Genomic DNA, 22,438 nt, shown 5'->3' on the forward strand with positions numbered 1-22,438 from the left:
TCTCCTGTGACGTGGCCTGACCCTGAAGTCCATCTGGAAGCCAGGATTCAGGGCTTAGAAGCCCAAAATATGCCCTGCTCACTTCCCAAGGAGCAGGAAGAGCTGACGGGCACAAGCACCCGCTGAGAAGCTACACCCTGAACTAGGTCATTGCGGAGGCGGAGGACTTTACAACAAAGTTGGGACAGTGCTTCTGCAAAGTGGAAAGCTTGATACAGATGCCACAGTACCACGTGTGGGGTAGAAGGAATGGACACTTGCGAGCACAACATAGGGCTCAGGCCACAGGTGAAGGTACAGAAACCATATGTTGAAAAGATGACAGACACACCAGGTCAGGGCTAGACAATAAGTTTATACATATCCATGTCAGTCCTGGTGCCACACGACACCGGCAGGGCTCCAGTTCATTTATAAGCATTTCATCATAGTGCCTGCTCAGGATCCTTAGGGCACAATTGGGATTCCCCGTACAGGCTAACACACTGCGATAATGCTTTATTAAAGGGCAGATTAGTATGCAGCTTCGAGGGGAAATTTTTACAATATAAAAAAGAATGAATCAAGCATCCTATATACTTTCCAACCCTTGAGGGGGCGTATGCGAAGCAGGACAAAGTGCTCTTTACACAGGAATCATAGGACTTTCAAGTATCTCTGAGAAGCATCTGAGAAAACCCTAACCATTCTACATACACACGCCAGCCAGTTTGGGGTGCTCAGGAGGGGCTGAGTGAGTTGGAGGGCATGGGGCTCTCGCTGGTGTCCATTCCTACAGGCCTTCCAGCACTGGGAGTGGTTACACAAGGGTCCTGGACCTCTGCAAGGCAAGAGAGGTAGGGGCTTTAGTGTCTGTACCTGTGTCACCAGGGCCTGAAACAACTCTGAGAGCCTTCTTGGGGTAAGATCTCCCAATCCGACCGTGATTAGAGAAGCATGGCTGTAGCCCCCAGACCCGTCTCCCTTTTCTAGACGCATGTACTCCCTGTCCCCTCTTCAGCTCACTCAGGGGAAAAGCCAAATCTAGGCCCGAAGCCCCATGGCAAAGGGGAAGAAACTAGAACACGGTAGCCAAGTGGCTCTGTCAAGGGTCACCGGACATCAGGCTCCCCGAGCCTCGCATCACTGCTTGCTTCTTTTTCCCTGGAGCAGCTTAGTTCAGAGGTACCTCACTTGTGCCAGGACCCCCACCTCCACGACTCTTCCTAACACAGCCCATGCATCACCCACCAAGGTGGCAACCAACCTTCAGTTCTTTGGTTTCCTAAATGTAGCTTAGGAAACAAAGTCAGATCCTCCAGGGCCTGGATTGGACCCAACTGACCACCCACACCATTAAACCAGCCTGCCCAGTGCCTTTCAGAATCTTTTAACTCAACCCCCATTATGTACAAAAGAGAGCCAGTGAAAAGGTAACAGTGCAAGTGCTCTTCCCCCTGCTGCCAGCCTGCATGAGAAGAGGGACTGGGGCTGTTCTCACCAGCAATATCCGAGATGTCCATCACTACACAGTCACCATCCTCTTCCTCCTCCTCCTCCGTGTCTGCCTGGAAGCCATCCAGGTCCCCAGCTCCGACCTGAACAGGCAAGGGAGCACAGGCCATCAGCATGGGCACTTTGGGCAGACCAGTGTGTAACCGCTCCTGCTACACGTGTCTATACTACTGGCCTCCTCTACCATTTTAAAAAAAATATATACTTTTTGCCCTGGCCGGTTTGGCTCAGTGGATAAAGCTTCGGCCTGCGGACTGAAGGGTCCTGGGTTCGATTCTGGTCAAGGGCACATGCCTGGGTTGCAGGCTTGGTCCCCACGGGGGGCGTGCAGGAGACATCCGATCCATGGTTCTCTCTCATCAATGATGTTTCTATCTCCCTTCCTCTCTGTAATCAATAAAAAAATATTTTAAAAAAATATATATACTTTTATTATTTCAGAGAGGAAGGGAGAGGGAGAGAAACATCAGTGATGAGAATCATTCATCGGCTGCCTCCTGCATGCCCCCTACTGGGAATCGAGCCTGCAACCTGGGCATGTGCCCTTGCCCGGAATCAATCCTGGGACCCTACAGTATGCAGGCTGGCACTCTATCCACTGAGCCAAACCAGCTAGGGCTCCTCTACCGTTTTAATAACACATGGAGGAGTCCATTTGATAGCTGATGACCAAGCAAACCTTGGCAAGTTCCTTTCAATGAACTAATTCAGAGCTTCGAAAACTATCATCATATTTACCTTATCACAAAAATAACTTGTGAACTGTTTTTGAATTAGAATTGGGTTTCTGGGTTGGTTTGGAAGGGAAATTGATAAAGCATACAGTTTCTTTGAATTTATTATTTGAAATAAACGATTGAGAGCCCAGTTGGTTAGTGCTTTCTCTGTACCTTCTGCCTGATGCTTGACAACTCAATTTATGCTTACACCAGTTTGGCCAGTGTGGCTACCATCTGGGCAATTGTGGACAGAAGTCAGGAAGGACAGGGGACAGCGGGAAGGCCTCTACTGGGGCTAGACTTTCCAACAAAGATTCCTGGTGCGTTTTCATTGGCATTCAGCAGAGGGGACAGAAAGACAAGGAGGAACGTAGCAGGACTGATTTTAAACACCAACCATCCACACAAGGGCTCACTTTCTCTGTAAATGAACAAAGGGAACTAACTGGCAGAGGAGGCAGGAACAGACTTATTTAAACAGAGAGGCTACTCCTGAAAACACTTTGAAATTCCTCTGCTACAAAAATCTCCATTTGCCTGGAAAAAGAATGACAGAGCAGTAAGATTTGCACATTGGGTTCCTGGCCTGGCTGGCAGACTGGGCTCAAGTTTGCAACATCACAGTTCCTGGTGTGCACGCTCCATGCCCAGACTCTTTGGTGGCTGGAGCGTCACTAAGATAGGAATGGTCCCACAGCAAAAGCAGGAGCTGCCACCTAAGGATGCTGACGGCGATTTCTAACTACCTATTCTAAAGAACTGATTGACGGCCCTAGCTCGTTTGGCTCAGTGGACAGAGCGTCGGCTTGTGGACTGAAGGTGCCGGGTTCAATTCTGGTCAAGGACACATACCTCAGTTGCAGGCTCCTCCCCTGCCCGGGCCCTGGTCAGAGTGAGTGCAGGAGGCAACTAATCGATGCGTTTCTCTCACATTGATGTTTCTGTCTTTCCCTCTCTCTTCCATTCTCTCTAAAAATCAATGCAAAAATTTTGTTGGGTGAGAACTAAAAAACAACAACTGACTGACCAAGAACAGACAGCTCAGCTCTCAACTATGTGGATTTGGGGATGTTGGTTTGGGTCTGTTAAGCAAAAGGAACAGAGGGATTTCTTCATAGCCTCCCCTGGTCACTGGGCTCAACAGAAGACAGGAAACACAATTATAGTGGAACCACTATCCATAACTCTCCAGACACAGGACAGGCTATAAAATATTCTACAGTGGGAATTTAGGATGACACCTGAATCCACTGTGCTGAGCTGTCAGCAGCTGATTGTAATGGGAAAGCCTGTCACCCCATTGTCACTGCTGCATGTGGTAGATGCAGAGATGGAAAAGGGGGAACATGTAAACTGGGCAGGAATTAGATATTTGGCAACTGTCAAGAACTACAGCTTTTAGTTTTGTTTTTTGTTTCATTTTAAATATATTTTGATTGATTTCAGAGAGGAAGGGAGGAAGAAGAGAGATAGAAATATCAATGATGAGAGGCAATCATTGATTGGCTGCCTCTTGCACACCCCATACTGGGAATCAAGCCCGCAACCTGGGCATGTGTCCTTGACCGGAATCGAACCAGGGACCCTTCAGGCCACAGGCCGACACTCCCACTGAGCCAAACCAGCTGGGGTTTTAGTTTTTTTTTTTTTTTTTTTTTTTTTTTTAAATATATTTTATTGATTTTTTACAGAGAGGAAGGGAGAGAGATAGAGAGTCAGAAACATCGATGAGAGAGAAACATCGATCAGCTGCCTCCTGCACATCTCCTACTGGGGATATGCCCGCAACCCAGGTACATGCCCTTGACCGGAACCGAACCCGGGACCTTTCAGTCCGCAGGCCGACGCTCTATCCACTGAGCCAAACCGGTTTCGGCTGGGGTTTTAGTTTTGTTTTGATCATAGAATATATTTGACTAGAAAGGAGAAACAGACAGAAGCTCTCCCACTGCAGACACAGCAGACTCTCATAGCCAGTTAGCCTGGAGGTCAAATCATCCCCTGTATTGCCGACAACAATCAAGGCTTAACTACAACAAGACTGCGCGCAAAGACCACTAGGGGGTGCACCAAGAAAGCATAAAAAATGCGGAGACAAAGAAACAGGACAAAACTGTCAATGGAGGATATTGAGTTCAGAACCACACTTTTAAGGTCTCTTAAGAACTGTCTAGAAGCCGCCGATAAATGTAGTGAGATCCTCAAGAAATCTAATGAGACCCTCGATGTTATGATAAAGAACCAACTAGAAATTAAGCATACACGGACTGAAATAACGAATACTATACAGACTCCCAACAGCAGACCAGAGGAGAGCAAGAATCAAGACAAAGATTTGAAATGCGAAGAAGCAAAAAACACCCAACCAGAAAAGCAAAATGAAAAAAGAATCCAAAAATACGAAGATAGTGTAAGGAGCCTCTGGGACAGCTTCAAGCGTACCAACATCAGAATTATAGGGGTGCCAGAAGATGAGAGAGAGCAAGATATTGAAAACCTATTTGAAGAATAATGACAGAAAACTTCCCCCACCTGGTGAAAGAAATAGACTTACAGGTCCAGGAAGCGCAGAGAACCCCAAACAAAAGGAATCCAAAGAGGACCACACCAAGACACATCATAATTAAAATGCCAAGAGCAAAAGACAAAGAGAGAATCTTAAAAGCAGCAAGAGAAAGAAACTCAGTTACCTACAAGGGAATACCCATACGACTGTCAGCTGATTTCTCAACAGAAACTTAGCAGGCCAGAAGGGAATGGCAAGAAATATTCAAAGTGATGAATACCAAGAACCTACAACCAAGATTACTTTATCCAGCAAAGCTATCATTCAGAACTGAAGGTCAGATAAAGAGCTTCACAGATAAGGAAAAGCTAAAGGAGTTCATCACCACCAAACCAGTATTATATGAAATGCTGAAAGGTATCCTTTAAGAAGAGGAAGAAGAAGAAAAAGGTAAAGATACAAATTATGAACAACAAACATGCATCTATCAACAAGTGAATCTAAGAATCTAGTGAATAAATAATCTGGTGATCATAATAGAATCAGGGACATAGAAAGGGAATGGACTGACTATTCTTGGGGGGGAAAGGGGTGTGGGAGATGCGGGAAGAGACTGGACAAAAATCATACACCTATGGATGAGGACAGTGGTGGGCAGTGAGGGTGGAGGGTGGGGCGGGAACTGGGAGGAGGGGAGTTATGGGGGGGGGAAAAAGAGGAACAAATGTAATAATCTGAACAATAAAGATTTAATAAAAAAATAAATAAATAAATAAATAAATAAAGGAGAAACAGAACCTCTCCCCATTTTAAAATAAAACCAAGGCCCACAAATCTGGGTCGCTCTGGTGCCAGAGACACTTGGTGACAGAGCTGGAGTCTCACCTTAGCCTGTTTATCTAACTAGATCATAATACCTTGTAAACTCAGGGCTTATGATGATTTTTGAACTCTAAATAAAGATTTAAATATTCTTAACACTCACACACATTTATAGTTTAGCTACAACTACTTCCAAGGGTGCAGAAATATGCAAGCTTTACCAAAATGTAGGGGGAAGTGTTCTTTTTTTTTTTTTTTTTAATATATTTTATTGATTTTTTTACAGAGAGGAAGGGAGAGAGATAGAGAGTCAGAAACATCAATGAGAGAGAAACATCGATCAGCCGCCTCCTGCACATCCCCCACTGGGGATGTGCCCGCAACCCAGGTACATGCCCTTGACCGGAATCGAACCCGGGACCCTTCAGTCTGCAGGCCGACGCTCCATCCACTGAGCCAAACCAGTTTTGGCCAAAATGTAGGGGGAAGTGTTCTACATGCCCCTCCAATCTTCCCTTCTAGAAAGTTGTGCCTGTCTCCCACTTTGTGTAGGTGCTATGTGGTAGCAGGCCTTACCCATGCATCCCCCCCCGCCAAGCAGGGGCGGAGGGTGGTCAGTTCTCATTTCCCAGTCTCTCTTGCAACTCACAGTGGCTGTGCCTAAGCATTTTGTCCAGAAAGACACCAATGGAAGTCGGATGGGTTGAGCATTCCTTTCCAGTTACTGCTGGCCACAGACTAGGGGGGGGGGAGGGGGGGCAGGAGGACCCGGCTACTGGACTAGGATGTTACATGAGCTCAGGACTAGTTGCTGGAGGTAAACCCCCACAAAAATAGGAGCTCTGTTACCTGAGGTCGGACATAGTCCTGGTGACTCAGGGCTGTCAAGCAGGGTGTCTAAACTTGAGCATTCCAAGGAGCAGGGGTGAGGCTCAATGTCCACAAATCCACTCCTACAACATTCCAAAGAACCAGCACCCACCCTAGCTGGTTTGGCTCAGTGGATAGAGCATCAGCCTGCGGACTGAAGGCTCCCGGGTTTGATTCCGGTCAAGGGCACATGCCTGGGTTGTAGGCTTGATCCCCAGTAGGGGGCGTGCAGGAGCCAGCCAATCAATGGGTCTCTTCATTGATGTTTCTATCTCTCCCTCTCCCTTTCCCTCTGAAATCTATAAAAATATATTAAAAAAAAAAAAAAAAAAAAGCCAGCACCCACTATGCTGCCCCACGCTATGGTCTTAGATTCTTTCCAAAGGACTCCGTGAGAAGGGGCTTTGAAATGCAGACTTTAACCACCTAACCACCTGATGAATCAGTTATGGGGGCCAGCATACCCAGATCTCCTAAGGTTTTTAACCCCTTTCCTGGGCAGTGCTTCTGTAACAGGGAGTGGAATCCATACAACTGCACAGGGCTGCTGCTGCATGTGTATCATCGGGTGACATGCCTCATTTCACTGATTCCCAGGCACATGCTTTCTCCCATATCTATCTCTACCCTGGGAGAGCACTTCCTGGCTTAATTTCTCTATCCTGGAGGTTCAGTTAGAGAATGAAGCTTCTTACCACCATTGAACACAGGAATTCACATAAGATGCCTAGCACAGTGCCTGGAATGTAATGGGGCAAAACCAGTTTTTCATGTAGGGAAACATGGGTTATGAACACAACGAGGTTGACCACAAGGGAAGCGAAGCTCAGAAATGCGGCTGAGCCCCCACACTGTGTGGGATTCTACCCCACCCCAATGAAGCAGACAACAGCACAAAGGTGACCGAGGGAGGGCTGATGGGGCAGAGGCCTGCGAATGCTACTTATGAGTTCACGCAAAAGGTGTCTTCCATTACCACCCATTTTCAAATTGGGATCCCCAGCTTGTTTCAACCAAAATAGCCACATGTGGGTTCCTTCTAAGGCTGGGTTAGCAATGACATCAACCACAAAAGATACTGTGTGGCTCAAACACCTAATGGATCTAATGAAGCCCATCATTTTGGGCCCAGGCCCAGAGAGGGAAGTGTTTGGCAGTTTGGAGCCCCCTCCTCATCCAGTGGGCTCCCAACAGCACCAAGCTGCATCCATAAGCAGGCAGAGCTTTGCACACAAATGCTAATGGGTAGGTGCTCTGAGGAATGTCAAGCTGACACTGTACTGTTCTGATAGTCCCTCTTGCTGTGAGTTTAAAGTTTACTGTCACATTCCAGGAGCAATTTCTCTTGCCTCCAAGCCCTGATTTTATTTTCTAAGCCTCAGAGTAACTCATGTCAGATCAGGGAGTGGGAGCGGGGAGTGAAGGGGGCGTATACCAACTCTCCTCTTCTGTCACCACAGCTATATCTTCAGAGCACAGCTCCCAGAGCAGCACCGCTCTCCTCAAAGGGGCTCTGATTTGAGTGGGAGACCCAGCTCTTACCACACCTTCATTAAAATCTGTAACTCTGTGAGATGCTGACCTAAAGTGAGGACCAAATATTGAGGTGCCAATGAAAAGATATGAGGAAGCTTAAATGCAAATAACTAAGTGAAATAGCCAATCTGAAAAGCCTATATACTGTATGAGTCCAACAATGTGAGATTCTGGAAAAGAGAAAACATTGGATATAGTAAAAGGATCAGTGGTTGCCAAGGGTTAGGAGGGGAGGAGAATGAATAGGCAGAAGAGGAGATTCTTAGGGCAATGAAACTATCTACACTAATAAAAGAAAAAAATGGTAATTGGCGTACGAGCTACCCTTTTCATTGGCTAATCAGGGCTATATGCAAATTAACTGCCAACTAAGATTGGCAGTTAACTGCCAACCAGATGGCGGTTAATTTGCATATGTAGGCACAATGCAGGGAGGCAAAAGGGAAAGCAGGAAGAAGCCCCCTGCCACTGACAGTGATCGGAAACCCAGGGGGGAGCTAAGAGCTGGGGGGCAGGGCAAAGGTGGCCCTGGGGCCGCCTTTGCCCTGCCCCCCAGCCATGATCAGAGAATCAGGTGCCTTTTCCGCCCTGGCCAGTGATAGCAGGAAGTAGGGGTGGAGCCAGCGATGGGAGCTGGGCACGGTTGAAGCTGGCAGTCCCAGGAGCTAGGGGTCCCTTGCCTGGGCCTAAAGCGAAGCCCATGATCACGGGGCCGCTGCAGCTGCCCAGGCCGGATGCCTCTGCCAGAGGCCTCAGGCCTGGTCAAGGGGCCGATCCGGTGATTGGTGATCGGAGGGTGATGAGGGTCAACTCCTCTGGCTGAGGCATCAGGCCTGGGTGGGGGGTGGAGCCGGGGATTGGGGGGATATGATGGTCCCCTTGCCCAGGCCTGAAGCCTGGGTCAGAGGCGTCAGGCTTGGGTGGGGGGTGGAGCAAGCGATCAGAGGGAGATGGGGGTCCCCTGCCCAGGCATGATTCCTGGGCCAGAGGCCTCAGGCCTGGGCGGGGCCAGAGCCAGTGATCGGGGGGAGATGGGGGTCCCCTGTCCATGCCTGACACCTCTGGTGGAGGCATCAGGCCTGGGCAAGGGGCCGATCAGGCGATCGGAGGGTGATGGGGGTCTACGCCTCTGGCCGAGGCATCAGGCCTGGGCTGGGGGCAGAACCAGTGATGGGGGGAAATGAGGGTCCCCTGCCCAGGCCTGACACCTCTTTCAGAGGTGTCAGGCCTGGGCAAGGGGCCGATCCTGCGATTGGAGGGTGATGGGGGTCAATGCCTGAGGGCTCCCAGTATGTGAGAGGGGGCAGGATGGGCTGAGGGACACTCCCCCCCCCCCGGTGCACGAATTTCATGCACTGGGCCCCTAGTATAGTATAATACTGTAATGGTGGTTACATCTTACATATTTTCCAAACCCACAGAATGTACCACACCAAGAGTGAATCCTAATGTCAACCCTGGACTTTGGATGTTAATGATGTGTCAACGTGAGTTCATCGACTCTAACGAGCATAGGGCTCTAGTGGGGGATGTTGATGCCAGAAAGGATGTGCATGTGTGTGATGAGGGGTAGGAAATATGAAAAATCTCTGTACTTTCCCCTCAATTTTGAACAATTTTGTTGCCTCAATTTTGCTGTGAATGTAAGAATAAAAAAGCCACGTTGGAGGCCTCCCTGCCCCACCCAGGCCCTCAAGCACCCACTGCTCACCTGCCCATCATGCCTGCGCTTCTTCATGAACTGAGTGATGCACATGCTTCCTGCTGACTTCCTCTTTAGGGAGATGGGTGTCCCCTGGCTGGGCCCTGGGGTGGGGATGCTGCCACTGTCCTCCCTGGTGGCTGAGGGCACCATAGTGACATAACTCCACTGGCACGGCACAGGCAGGTGCTCCTGATCAAAGCTCTTCAGCACCTGTGAGTGGACGTACCAGCACATCCTGAAATCAGGCCTCTTCTCGTACACCGAGTTCTCGGAAATAATACGCTTGAGCCTGGCCTTGGAGGGGACGGCATTGTCCTCGCTGGTGGTGGGGGTCTGCGGGCGGGAAGAGCCAGGGCTTGGAGGGCTGGCAGAGCTGCTCTCAAGACTGCTAGTGTCCTTGCCAAGCAGTCCTTGGCGGCAGCATTCCTGGAATTCCCGGATGATCACTTTGCTTCCATTCACATTCCCGTGTAGCAGCGGGAGCAACTGGGCCAAGACTGGCAGGGAGAGGAGAGGACACAAGTGGGTGTCAGACATGGGAAAATAGCAATAAATACTGCACATGGTTCCTGAACCTGTCACCAAGATTGAGGGACACAATCAGTTTCAGATGGCCTTTTAAGGATAGCTTTTAGATATATGAACTTGATCTGAAAGAGATTCTGTGAAGCCCAAATTTCACAAGGCAGATTCATTCAGATAAAACCATTGCGACTGACTTTATGCACCTGTTTCCTTAGTAACGGCCATCGTACTCTCATTCTGAGTCACTGGTCCTCCCCAGCTTTGAATAGTGAGGAGGCCCAGGAGTTAGGAATGAGAGTGACCCTGGGCCAAGCACTCTGGGTCTGTGTCCCTGTTGGTAAAATGGGCTAATTAAACTAGCTGCCTTGTGCTGCTGTTGTGAGTATCAGAGAAGAAACAGATGTGTCCAGTGAGTGCTAGCCTTTGTGATTTGTTGAAACAACTTCTAAATTATTAATTCATTTGCCTAAGAAGTCGCCTGCCTTTGGCCCTGGACAGATCTGGGCCTCGGTGCAATGGGGAGCCCACCCCACGCCCACCCCTGCCCCGAGCAGCACTCACTGTGCTGGTCCCTCTTCTTTTTCTTGGAGGCCTTAGGTGTCTGCTCCTCCTCGGGGAGAACCGTCTCTAGAAGGCATGCCGTGAACTGCTCTAGCACCTTCAAGTCAGCGCTGCCATCCTTGTCGGCCGCCCAGATGCAGCCAATCTTCACGGGCTGGAGCACGCGGAACCGCTTTCCCTTGGCTAAAAACTCGTCCCATTCCTTGGCCTTCAGCTTCTGGCGGACCTTGTGGTTCTCAGGGTCGGCACACTCCTTGCAGGTGAGAGAACAGGTCGAAATTACATGCCCAGTACAGCCACAGGGCTGGGCATCTCCCACACCAGAGGATACCACTCTTTAAGGCAGATATGCTTATGGGCACACCAGCCTGCCTCATTGGTTGGAAATGTGTATGAGACATATGCCCTTCAAGTATGACTTTGAGACAAAATCATTTCACAACTGATAGGCCTTTGGAGCCCTAAAAATGGCTTACTCAAAAGTTTAACCACGTGGCAAAATTTAGCAAGTTGTTGCTGCTGTTGTTGGTGGGGTAAACTTAAAGGGAAATGGGGGAACCTTCTGGAAAAATGGAAACTTCTGTATTTTATATCCAGTGGTGGTTCCACAAATATTGTCAATCATTAAAACTCATTAAACTGAATAAATGTACGCTAATTACATTCAGCCAAACAAATATTTTAAAAAGTTTGGTGAGCTGACCCACAAACCACAGTAACTCTCTGACCGGGTTTCTTCTCATGCGCTCCCGTCAGTGAATTTTCCCTCACCTTTGCAAATTCTCCCACCCTTCCAGACAAACTCCAGCTCAGGGTCTAGCATTTCCACAACCAATCACACATTGGGGCTCACCTTCATGGCTATGAGAAGTGAGATACATGTGGGACCGGCCATAGATGGACTGCGACCCTTGGGCACTGTCCCCAGGCAGCTACCAAGCTCCAGCCCCTGACTGGGCTCTTCTCCTAGCCAGTCACCTCCCTGTGCATACACTCACCTCAGTTACTCCCTCATCCTCAGACAGGTATCCATGAGGCACGAAAAAACCATCATCTTCATCTTCATCTTCTACTTCATCATCATCATCCTCAAAGAAAAAAAAAAGTATGTTCACATGTGGAAACAGAATACATGCTTCATTAAAAATTTAAATCTGTATATGTCTAAGGAAGAAAAAAAAAAAGCCACAAACTGCTGCTGTTCCTATGGACACCATGAGGATCAACCAAAGCCCCATAAAGGAATCCGATTATATTGCAGTGTGTGAGGATGAGGTGTGTGAGGGGGAGAACACAAACAAGTCAAGTCACCCAATAAGGCAAGAGGCAGTGGTGGGGGCCTGGGTGAACTAGAGAATGGATGTGCCCCATCTAGAAGGGGCAACACTGCTCAGTAACAACCCACAACTGCTAGGCGAGCGGGTTAGTGTTGCCAAATAAGGTATTCCAAGAGAAGTTGGGAATCCAGATGTAAACTGTTGGCTGACATTTTCAGACAACTCTGCAGGTAACACAGAAACTATGTAAAGGAATCCAGCCTAGGGCTGTTGCGGTCCTCTGATGGAAGCGGCAATCATTCTAGGTCTGCACTCACCCCTTCACTGTGAGAGAGAGACTCTCCTGGCTCCTCCTCTTCCCACTCATCATCACTGTCCACCTCATAGTCCAGGAGCTTCTGAGAAAACAAGACATGCAGTGCGTCATTGCCGCCTCTCAGGGTTGGGAGGAAAGGGCAGAGCAGAAAATAGAATACTTACGGAATTAAAGAGACCAGTGTAAAGGCAAACTGAGAAGGAAACACAGAAAGACAGGTGTGTCTAGACCACTGGCACTTCTGCTTGCATGCTCACCCTGTCTTGGGCCCAGGGGTCCCTTGGATGGATGACCGTCGTCGTCTTATTCCATGTCCCCCAATAGGCTGGTCGGTGGTTCTCAGAAAACTGCAGGAGCTTCATCCTGCCAAACTTCTTCCTTTCAGGAATGCCGTCTACTTTGCTGCTTTCCACTATCACCACGTCACTGAGGAGTAAGACACTGCGCTCACTCATATGCCTCCCAGGTGATGCGGCCACCCCATCTTCCCACGGAACCAGGTCACAACAGTCTACAAAGGCAGGTAACCATGAAGCAGCAGCACCTACTCCTGAAGAAGGCTAAGGGAACATTTACTCCAGAGACATAAAGAAAACAGGGGAAACGGAAGTGCCACCATGTTGCTGCCCCAGGGCATGTCTGTGAGCAGGGCCATGGAGAGCAGTAAGTGAATCAGCAAGAACAGGGAAACACCCCTCCAGGGAGGCCAGTATGGAAATGGATCCCTCCCAGGAGAGAGTGGAACACAGGAATAGGCAGTCTGCCCTCCAAAAGCACACCCGAGATTTCGGAGGCTCACAGGAAGCCAGGAGAGAGATGAGACAAAGCACTGAAACTAGGGTCTAAGGCCTGGAAGGGAGACGACTGGCCCAGGCCACAATGGGTCAGCAGTGAACCAGAATCTAGAGCTTGGCCAACTGTGCTCTGATTTCACCAACGAGCATAGGACAGCCTTCTCGGGCACTAACCTGTTAAAAATGTCCGCATTCCGGTTAGAATCCACGGTGGGTCCAGACCTGAGGGGCCGCCGGCCTTTTAGATCTTTTAGGAAGGAGAAGTCGCCACTCTGTTGCTGCAGGAGCTGGTCTAACTGATCACAGAGGTCTGGGTCAAAGGTGGTCCGACAAAGAGGGGCGAGGACCATGTTCTCTTTAATTTCAAAAGGGGCAAACTTCCCACAGGAGCCGGCCAGCGTCTGAAATGGAAATGATATGGGATGGCACACCTGGGTGATGGACGCCATCAGCAGAGGCATGGGTGAGCCACAGCACGTTGCATTTCAGATTCATTGAGGTGGGCAAGTCAAAGAAGAGATACTGTGTGATGACATTAACACAGGTTTCTGGAACAGGCAATATTCCAGGGGCAGAGGAGTGGTGGCCAGGGGCTGGTGGGGGAAGGAGGAGACTGTCTATGAGGGAGCCATGAGGAATAATGGAAACACTGCAGATCTTGATATTGCAGTGGTTGTGTGGCTTTATACAATGAGTACTCATTCAACAGTACTCCTGGAAATGGCAAATTTTACTGTAAATTATACTCAATAAATCTTTTCTTTAAAAAAAAAAAAAAGAAAAGATAAGACCGGAGCTCCCAGGTGAGGAAACCAAGGCCTGGAGAGTGACCAGCTTACCAAGAGCCACAACCATTATGATACAAGGTGACCATCAACACAGGGCCAATTTCAACACTGAAGGCTGACATGAACCTGAAACACTGGTGTGTGCGTCCTAAGAACCACACACTGTAAATTCTGAGAAGTCTGATTTTCCTGCTCAGGCTCCTTCCGCATCTTTTTTTTAATATATTTTTATTGATTTCAGAGAGGAAGGGAGAGGGCTAGAGAAATAGAAACATCAATGATGAGAGAGAATCACTGATTGGCTATCAATGATGAGAGAGAATCATTGATTGGTTGCCTCCTGCACAACCCACACTGGGGATCGAGCCTGCAACCTAGGCATATGTCCTGACCGTGAATCGAACTGTGACCTTCTGGTTCATAGGTCAATGTTCAACCACTGAGCAATGCTGGCCGGCTCCTTCAGCATCTCCAATGTCTGTGTCAGTGGAACCCAAAGCTGGTAGCACACGAGGGCGTGGGAAGTCAGAAGGACAGCTGACATCTAAGTTCAACATAAGATAGCCAATGTTTCACCTCAGCAAGGAAAGAACAACTGAAGCCAGTGGCCTCATCATGGCTCCACACAGGATCATCTGGAGACTGTCAGAAATCCTGATGCCCACAGCAGGCCCCTGTTCTCTGGGATGGGACCCAAGCCCAGTGTTCTTTAAAGCTCCCTGGTGATGCCAACATGCACCTGAGGACAAGAACCAGCTGACTATTCTCACTAATGAGCAGGTACTAGGAGCACTGGGCATCCATATGGGAAAACCTGCCATGCCCCACACTGCAGGCATAGAGAATTCCAGCTAGGATAAGGAACTAGATATAACAAAACAAACAAACAAACACAAAAAAACAACAAAACAAAAACACCCAAGTAAAATAATTAAAACAAAACCTGGAAAAAAAAAATTAGAATGCATCTACAACCATAGGGTAGCTAAAGCTTTCCAACCAAAAGCCAATTGCCATAAAATAAAAATGCTGACATTAAAACAAAAAATTACAACAAGTTAGCCGAAACCAGTTTGGCTCAGTGGATAGAGCGCGGACTGAAAGGTCCCGGGTTCGATTCTGGTCGAGGGCATGTACCTGGGTTGCGGGCACATCTCCAGTAGATGTGCAGGAGGCAGCTGATCGATGTTTCTAACTATCTCTCTCCCTTTCTCTCTGTAAGAAATCAATAAAATATATTTAAAAAAAAATTACAATAAGTTAAAAGGCAAGTTAACAGGCTGAATGTATTTGTGGTGTATATCACCAAGGATAAAAATCCTGGCTATATAAATAACTCCTAGAGATCAACATAAAAAGCCAAACCTATAAAGAAATACAATGGCAAACAAATTAAAAAAGATGTTCATGGGGGGTAGGGGAGGCCAGGGGGTTGTCAAGGGCGGGGAAAAAAAGGAGACATATGTAATACTCTTTGTAATACTTTGAGCAATAAAACAATAAAAATAAAAAAAAGATGTTCAACTACACTAGCCATCATGGAAAAATATAAAGTAAAAAAAAAAAATCAATTTTTTTTACCTATCAGGTTGGTTAAGTTCAAAGAAAGGTCATGCCCTGGCCAGTGTGGCTCAATTGGTTGGGTGCCATTACATTGCCGGTTCAATTGCCGGTCAGAGCACATACCCAGGTTGCGGGTTCGATCACCTGTTGGGTACGTACAGGAGGCAGCCGATCAATGTTTTTCTCTGGGTGTCCCTTCTCCTTTCCTCTGTCTCTCATAGCAATAAAAAGGAAGGCACCTGAGCAGAGACAGGTTAGTGGCATTCACAGCACCATGGATGGGGTTCAATAGTTGAATAGATCTATATACTGTGATACCATCCACATTATGAAACATTATGTAACAACAAAAAAGACTGAAGTAGACCCAAATGTGCTGACCTGGCAAAAATCCAAGTTACAGCTATGCAAACAATGCAGTAACATCACGTATTCAGTGATCCTAATGTATGTGTATACAAATGCACAAATATACAAGGGGATCTAAATGAAGGAAGATCTGGAAGGACACTTGCATTGGGGAAAATGGGTTACTTCTGGAGCATGGAGGGAGAAGAGAAGGGGGGAGGACCTGGGGTCTGCACAAGCAGGTATTTCAGAGGGTGACTGGATGCCAGACTGGAGAAGCAGAACTCTGGGCTCTTTTTTTTTTTTTTAATATTTTATTTATTTTTTTACAGAGAGGAAGGGAGAGGGATAGAGTTAGAAACATCAATGAGAGAGAAAAATCCATCGGCTGCCTCTTGCTCATTCCCTACTGGGGATGTGCCCGCAACCAAGGTACATGCCCTTGACCGGAATCGAACCTGGGACCCTCCAGTCGGCAGGCCGACACTCTATCCATTGAGCCAACCCGGTCAGGGCTGGGCTCTTGTCTTATGCTTAACCGTGCTTCCCATCTTGTGCATAAAGTCCAGAGAGTAAGGACTAGGTCTTCTCTTAACCTGCCCCATAGAGCGACTCACACAAAATTTTTCATGAAGCGATCCCTAAACATGCGACAGTCTTATTAGCAAATGTGCCACCTTTTGCTTTTTCAAGGACATACGAGAATCTCCAGGCCCTACCAGAAATAGAAGCTCCCTGTGCAAGTGGAGGCCCCTCTGCTCAGAAAACAGCTTTTTATTTTTCCAAAGGAAGAGCCTGACAGAGATGAAAAGCAAGGCTAAATAAAGCTGCTGCTCACCTTGGGGGTCTGTGGAGTCTTTGGTTTCTGGAAGAACCTCGTGATTTCGGCTTTCTCTGCTTTAATGCGCTGCAATATAATAGAAGATGAAGAAATAAAAAGAAATGGTGTGTTTTCAAAAGCACAAAGTCCCCTAGAACTAAACCCCAACCTTGTGGAGTTTTTTTAAATCCTCACCAGAGGATATTTTTTCCATTGCTTTTTAGAGAGTGTAGAAGGGAGGGGGAGGAGGGGACGAGAGGGAGACGGAGAGGGAGAAACACTGATGTGAGAGACACAGTGATTGGATGCCTCCTACATGCCCCCCAGCTGGAGCCAGATATCTAACCTGCAACCCAGTTATGTGCCCTTGACTAGGAAATGAACCCGCAACCCTTGGGTGCTCAGGCCAATGCTCTAACTGCTTAGCTATACCAGCCAGGGTAAACCCTGAACATTTTTAAGTTGAAAGCATTACTTTGATGATAGCTTTCAAAACCCATCAATCCTCAACTGGGTACCAAGCAATCTCAAAGTGTCGGAGGTGATCTTGTAGACAGAAGGGCCTGGGTGTCCAGCCAGCAGGCATGTTATAGGCCAGCATGACCACAATCAACAGAAACATATGTACATACACATGCCAGTCCCTGTGGGGCCACTGGGCTTCTCATGACCTAGGGAACACTGGGCAGCAATAGGCAAAAACCCTGCTTATGAGGATTCCAGGATCCATTTCTCAAACAGAATAGAACATGGAGGTTCTGGGGAGGATGCCTACCTTTTCTTCCTCTCTCAGCCGTTTCTCCTCTTCCTTTTTCCTCTTCTCCTCCAGCTTAGCCCTACGGGACATGAAATCCAGTTTTAGCCAACCTGTGCCCCAAGCACACAAATAAAGCCTGTGTTCCTGGACAAGAACCCACAGGTCAGTTAGGGTCTGCACAGTGTCCCTGGAAGACAGAGGCAGGAGAGGGGAAGAGGGTACCAGGGCAGAGGCTTTTTGTATCCCTTCCTCAGGGAAGATACCGAAAGGGAGGGAAGGGGCAGCAGCCTGGCCCTTGATTGCCCAGGCCACCCTGGGAGGACACTCACTCCAGGGCCTCCTGCCGCTCCTTACGCCGCTCCTCCTTGAGTCGCTGCTTCTCCGCCTTCTCCTTTTCTTCCTTCTCCCTTTTTTCGCGCCTCTCCTTCTCCTTCAGCTCTTTCTCCTCCTCTCTCCTCCTCCTGGCTTCTTCCTTGGCACGCTTGGCCTCCTCTTTTAGCTTCTCCTTTTCCTCTTTTTCGGCCTGTAACTTCAGCTGCTTGCCCAAACGCTCCTTATCCTACAGTCAAGAGACAATTGGACAGCTGTGTCCCTGCAGACCTCCCAGGAAGGGTCAGGTCAGCATCACGGGGACAATATGTTCAAACAAAAAGGGAAAGAATGGCCCAGCTGGCGTGGCTTAGTGGTTGAGTATCAACCTATGAACCAGGAGGTAGCAGTTTGATTCTCGGTCAGGGCACATGCCCAGGTTGTGGGCTCGATCCCCAGTGTGGGACGTGAAGGAGGCAGCCGATCAATGATTCTCATCACTGATGTTTCTTTCTTTCTTTCTTTCTTTTTTAATTCTCACCTTAGGATATTTTTCTACTGATTTTTAGAGAGTAGAAGAGAGAGGGAAAGACAGAGAGGAATATCGATGTAGAGAAACACATCGATTGGTTTCCTCCTGCACACTCCTTGACCAGGGCCTAGGCCGAGGAGAAGCCGACAACCGAGATACATGCCCTTGACCAGAATTGAACCCGGGACCCTTCAGTCCAAAGGCCGGTGCTCTATCCAGAGCCAAACCATCTAGGGCCATAATTGATGTTTCTATAACTCCCCCCCTCTCTTCTGCTCTGAAATCAATAAAGAATTTTAAAAAAAAGGCGGGGGGAAGGGGGAGGGGGAGGGAAGAATGAAGGAACCAGCTCTAGAAGAAGCTTGATGGTTAACATCCATACATGGAAGTGATTTTTCCATCACATTTCCTTCTGTTGTGAGAATTAGCTATTGTCACAGGACCTTGTGGGCCATTCAAAATAAGATTCATTTAAAATAGTTTCTTGTCCTAGCCAGTTTGGCTCAGTAAATAAGCGTCGGCCTATGGACTGAAGGGTCCTGGGTTCAATTCCCAGTGGAGGGCGTGTCAATCAATGATTTTCTCTCATCATTGATGTTTCTATCTCTCTCTCCCTTTCCCTTCCTCTCTGAAATCAATAAAAATATATTTAAAAAAAATACATACCCTCAAAAATAAAGTATTTTATTTAAATATTTTTATTGATTTCAGAGAGGAAGAGAAAGGGAGAAATAGAAACATCAATGATGAGAGAGAATCTTTGATTGGCTGCCTCCTGCATGCCCCCCAATGGGAATCAAGCCCACAACCTAGGCATGTGCCCTTGACCAGAATTGAACTTGGGACCCTTCTGTCCACAGGCTGACGCTCTATCTGCTGAGCTAACACCAGCTAGGACTAAAATACTTTCTTGCCTGGCCTGCATGGCTCAGTGGTTGAACCAGGAAGTCACAATTCAATTCCTGGCTTAAATTTTACTTAATTAAAAAAGATTAAATAAGTACCCCTGGGCTGCCTATACAGGATGCCCGCTATTCATCTGAGCTGCTTTTATTTAATCAGAAATCTGTGGGAAAGCCCTGGCTGGGGAGCTCAGTTGGTTAGAGCAGCGGTCACCAACTGGTGGTCCGCGAGGTCTGAATGGTTGCCGGCTGCTGGGTTAGAGCATCTTCCCAATGCACCAAGGTTGTGGGTTCAATGTGGAGTCAGGGCACATATAAGAATCAACCAATGAATACATAAATAAGTGGAACTACAAATTGATGTTTCTCTTTCTCACTCTCCCCCTTAAATTAATAAAATCTGTGCTAAGATAAAGACAGAAACACCTATAGATTTCACATCCCTACCTTTAAAACAAAAGCATTTTTCTTTTTTTTTAATTAATATGTTTTTATTGATTTTGAGAGAGAGAGGAAAGGAGAGGGAGAGATAGAAACATCGATGAGAGAGAAACATCAATAATGAGAGAAAATCATCAATTAGCTGGTGAATAGACAGCCAAATGTCATCAATCAGTGCCCATTCCGTGAGCTGGCATGGGAGGGAGAAACCCAGTGGCCTTCTCTGTTCTTCATGGCAATGAGAAAGAAGGCCCCTGCACCGATGTGTGTGAAATGTGGAGAGCCCCAGATAACAGAATCCATGACTCAGAGGTGGATCACTAAGTAGTAATCACCCACCAAGTGCCAAGTGTAGGGGAAGCAATGGAACCTAAATCTATTTGTAGGAGATGGGATGCAAGGAAAGGGACTAGGTTCTTGTGAAGACTATTTTAAGTTATAATAGGACACACAATTATTATTATCCTATCTAATTAAAGAGTAATATGCAAATTGACCATCATTCCAACACACAAGATGGCCACCCCCATGTGGACACAAGATGGCCAGCAGGGGAGGGCAGTTGGGGGGGACCAGGCCTGCAGGGGAGGGCCACTGGGGGCAATTGGGCCGGCAGGGGAGCAGTTAGGTGTCGATCAGGCTAGCAGGGGAGTGGTTAGAAGGTGATCAGGCTGGCAGGCAGAAGCAGTTAGGGGCTATCAGGCAGGCAGGCAGGTGAGCAGTTGGGAGCCAGCAGTCCTGGATTGTGAGAGGGATGTCCGACTCCCCGTTTAGGCCCGATCCCAGTTGGACATCCTTCGGGGGTCACAGATTGGAGAGGGTGCAGGCTGGGCTGAGGGACACCCCCCTAGCCCCCGTGGACGAATTTCGTGCACCGAGCCTCTAGTGATAATAATAAAAGCTTAGAAAAGGCTACATGCAAAGCCTTAAGCATCAGCAAAGCTAAAAATGATTCAGTCTACCAAGCCGATATGTAAAATGAAGCAAGAGTTACAAGGGTCAGGATAAGCCAGGAGAGGTAACAACTGGGCTGATGGAAGGCAAAGGGCTTAGCTTATATTTAATGCAAAAATCACAGCAGATTAATTTTCTATTTCAGGGAAAAAGTCTTACTCTTTGTAGTCTCATCTTGTTCTTCTCGGCAGAACCTTTGACCAATTTCTTAGTTATCTGAAATGAAAGACATTTATCTTTAAATGTGGACTGTTTCAGTCACTTTAACACATTACACAATCCTTTGGGGAGAGGGAAGAAGGGAACAAGTGACCCACACTATTAAGGACTTATTTGCAAAACAAGAAAAATGAAAACATTTCCAGGTGACCAGTTTTCACCATACAGAACCAAAATATCTTAGTGGGGTCATAAACTGCAATGAAGTACACATATGTGCATCTAGGGATGAGAGGTAATATGGGAGAGGCAGATGACACAAATGAATGACAGGTTTGCGAGGGGGAGGGGAGCAAACACAAGAAAAACAAGGCAAGCTTGAAAATAAAAGCAATGTGGATGACAGGGAGTGTTATGATTTGTAGCTAACTAGAGAGGACATACCCTGTCCAAAGAGGATAGAGCTCTTACAGGTAATTAAGAGAGAATTGTCAATTTTATGTAAATTTTGTCTAAAAAGGAACACTACGTGAATCAAATAAAACATGTTTACAGGCTAGATTCCTGTGGGCCACCAATCTGTTCTCTCTGCCTGGTGCAGTTCTGTTTTTAGAATGCAGAGTGAATGCTCAAGAAAAAAGGTCAACTTGCCAGAGGAGGCAATCTGATCAAGAATCCCTATGTTCTAGTCCAGTGATGGCGAACCTATGACACGCGTGTCAGAGGTGACATGCGAACTCATTTTTTTGGTTGATTTTTCTTTGTTAAATGGCATTTAAATATATAAAATAAACATCAAAAATATAAGTCTTTGTTTTACTACGGTTGCAAATATCAAACAATTTCTATATGTGACACGGCACCAGAGTTAAGTTAGGGTTTTTCAAAATGCTGACATGCTGAGCTCAAAAGGTTCGCCATCACTGTTCTAGTTTGACCAATGTGGCTCAGTGGTTGAGCATGGACCTATGAACCAGGAGGTCATGCCTGGGTTGTGGGCTCAATCCCCAGTAGGAGGCCTGCAGGAAGCAGCCAATCAATGATTTTCTCTCATCACTGATGTTTCTATCTCTCCCTCTCTGAAATCAATAAAAAAAAATATTTTAAAAAAATATATAAAAAAAAATAAAAATAAAAAAAAAATAAAAAAATATATATTCTAGAGCATAACTTTTTCTATCACCCTGCTTCAAACTGGGACTGGTGACAAGGACTTCTTAAGACACATGGTTGGGCCCTGACCGGTTTGGCTCAGTGGATAGAGCGTCAGTTGGCCTGCGATCTGAAAGGTCCTGGATTCGATTCCGGCCAAGGGCATGTACCTTGGTTGCGGGCACATCCCTAGTCGGGGGTATGCAAGAGGCAGCTGATCGATGTTTCTCTCTCATCAATGTTTCTAACTCTCTATCCCCTTCCCTTCCTCTCTGTGAAAAAATCAATAAAATATATTAAAAAAAAAAAAAAAGACACATGGTTGGATTCATGCACCATGCTGGCCAAATGGTCTCGGATTAAAATATGAACATGCCCGCTGGCATGGCTTAGTGGTTGAGCATCGACCCAGGAACCAAGAGGTCGTGTCTCAGTCAGGGCACATGCCTGGGTTGCGGGCTCAATCCTCAGCAGGGGTGCATGCAGGAGGCAGCCAATTGACTTTTTTTTCAAAATCTCTCTATCCCTCTCCCTTCCCCTCTCTCTAAAAATCAATAAAAACATATTGTAAAAAAAATATATGAACAG

General features: G+C 47.2%; 1 protein-coding gene across 2 annotated transcripts in view; it reads right to left on the reverse strand.

Moving 5' to 3' along the window:
• Positions 1-335: 335 nt before the first annotated feature.
• Positions 336-22,438, reverse strand: part of CHAF1A (chromatin assembly factor 1 subunit A) — a 34,129-nt gene continuing 12,026 nt past the window's right edge. The window contains exons 4-15 of one of the 2 annotated variants that reach the window (XM_059697128.1): positions 20,699-20,755; positions 17,731-17,960; positions 17,420-17,480; positions 16,663-16,731; positions 13,300-13,526; positions 12,589-12,757; positions 12,333-12,413; positions 11,737-11,826; positions 10,739-10,991; positions 9,879-10,149; positions 1,481-1,577; positions 336-820 (exon numbers count right to left, since the gene is read on the reverse strand). In XM_059697128.1, coding sequence (XP_059553111.1) covers positions 1,505-1,577; positions 9,879-10,149; positions 10,739-10,991; positions 11,737-11,826; positions 12,333-12,413; positions 12,589-12,757; positions 13,300-13,526; positions 16,663-16,731; positions 17,420-17,480; positions 17,731-17,960; positions 20,699-20,755 — 1,581 coding nt within the window. In that variant the 3' untranslated portion in view covers positions 336-820; positions 1,481-1,504. Of the gene's footprint in view, positions 821-1,480; positions 1,578-9,658; positions 10,150-10,738; positions 10,992-11,736; positions 11,827-12,332; positions 12,414-12,588; positions 12,758-13,299; positions 13,527-16,662; positions 16,732-17,419; positions 17,481-17,730; positions 17,961-20,698; positions 20,756-22,438 lie in introns of both variants that reach the window. The other variant, XM_059697127.1, reaches the window with a different exon arrangement.

The sequence above is a fragment of the Myotis daubentonii genome, chromosome 5, assembly GCF_963259705.1.
Source record: "Myotis daubentonii chromosome 5, mMyoDau2.1, whole genome shotgun sequence".
Classification (NCBI taxonomy): Eukaryota; Metazoa; Chordata; class Mammalia; order Chiroptera; family Vespertilionidae; genus Myotis; species Myotis daubentonii.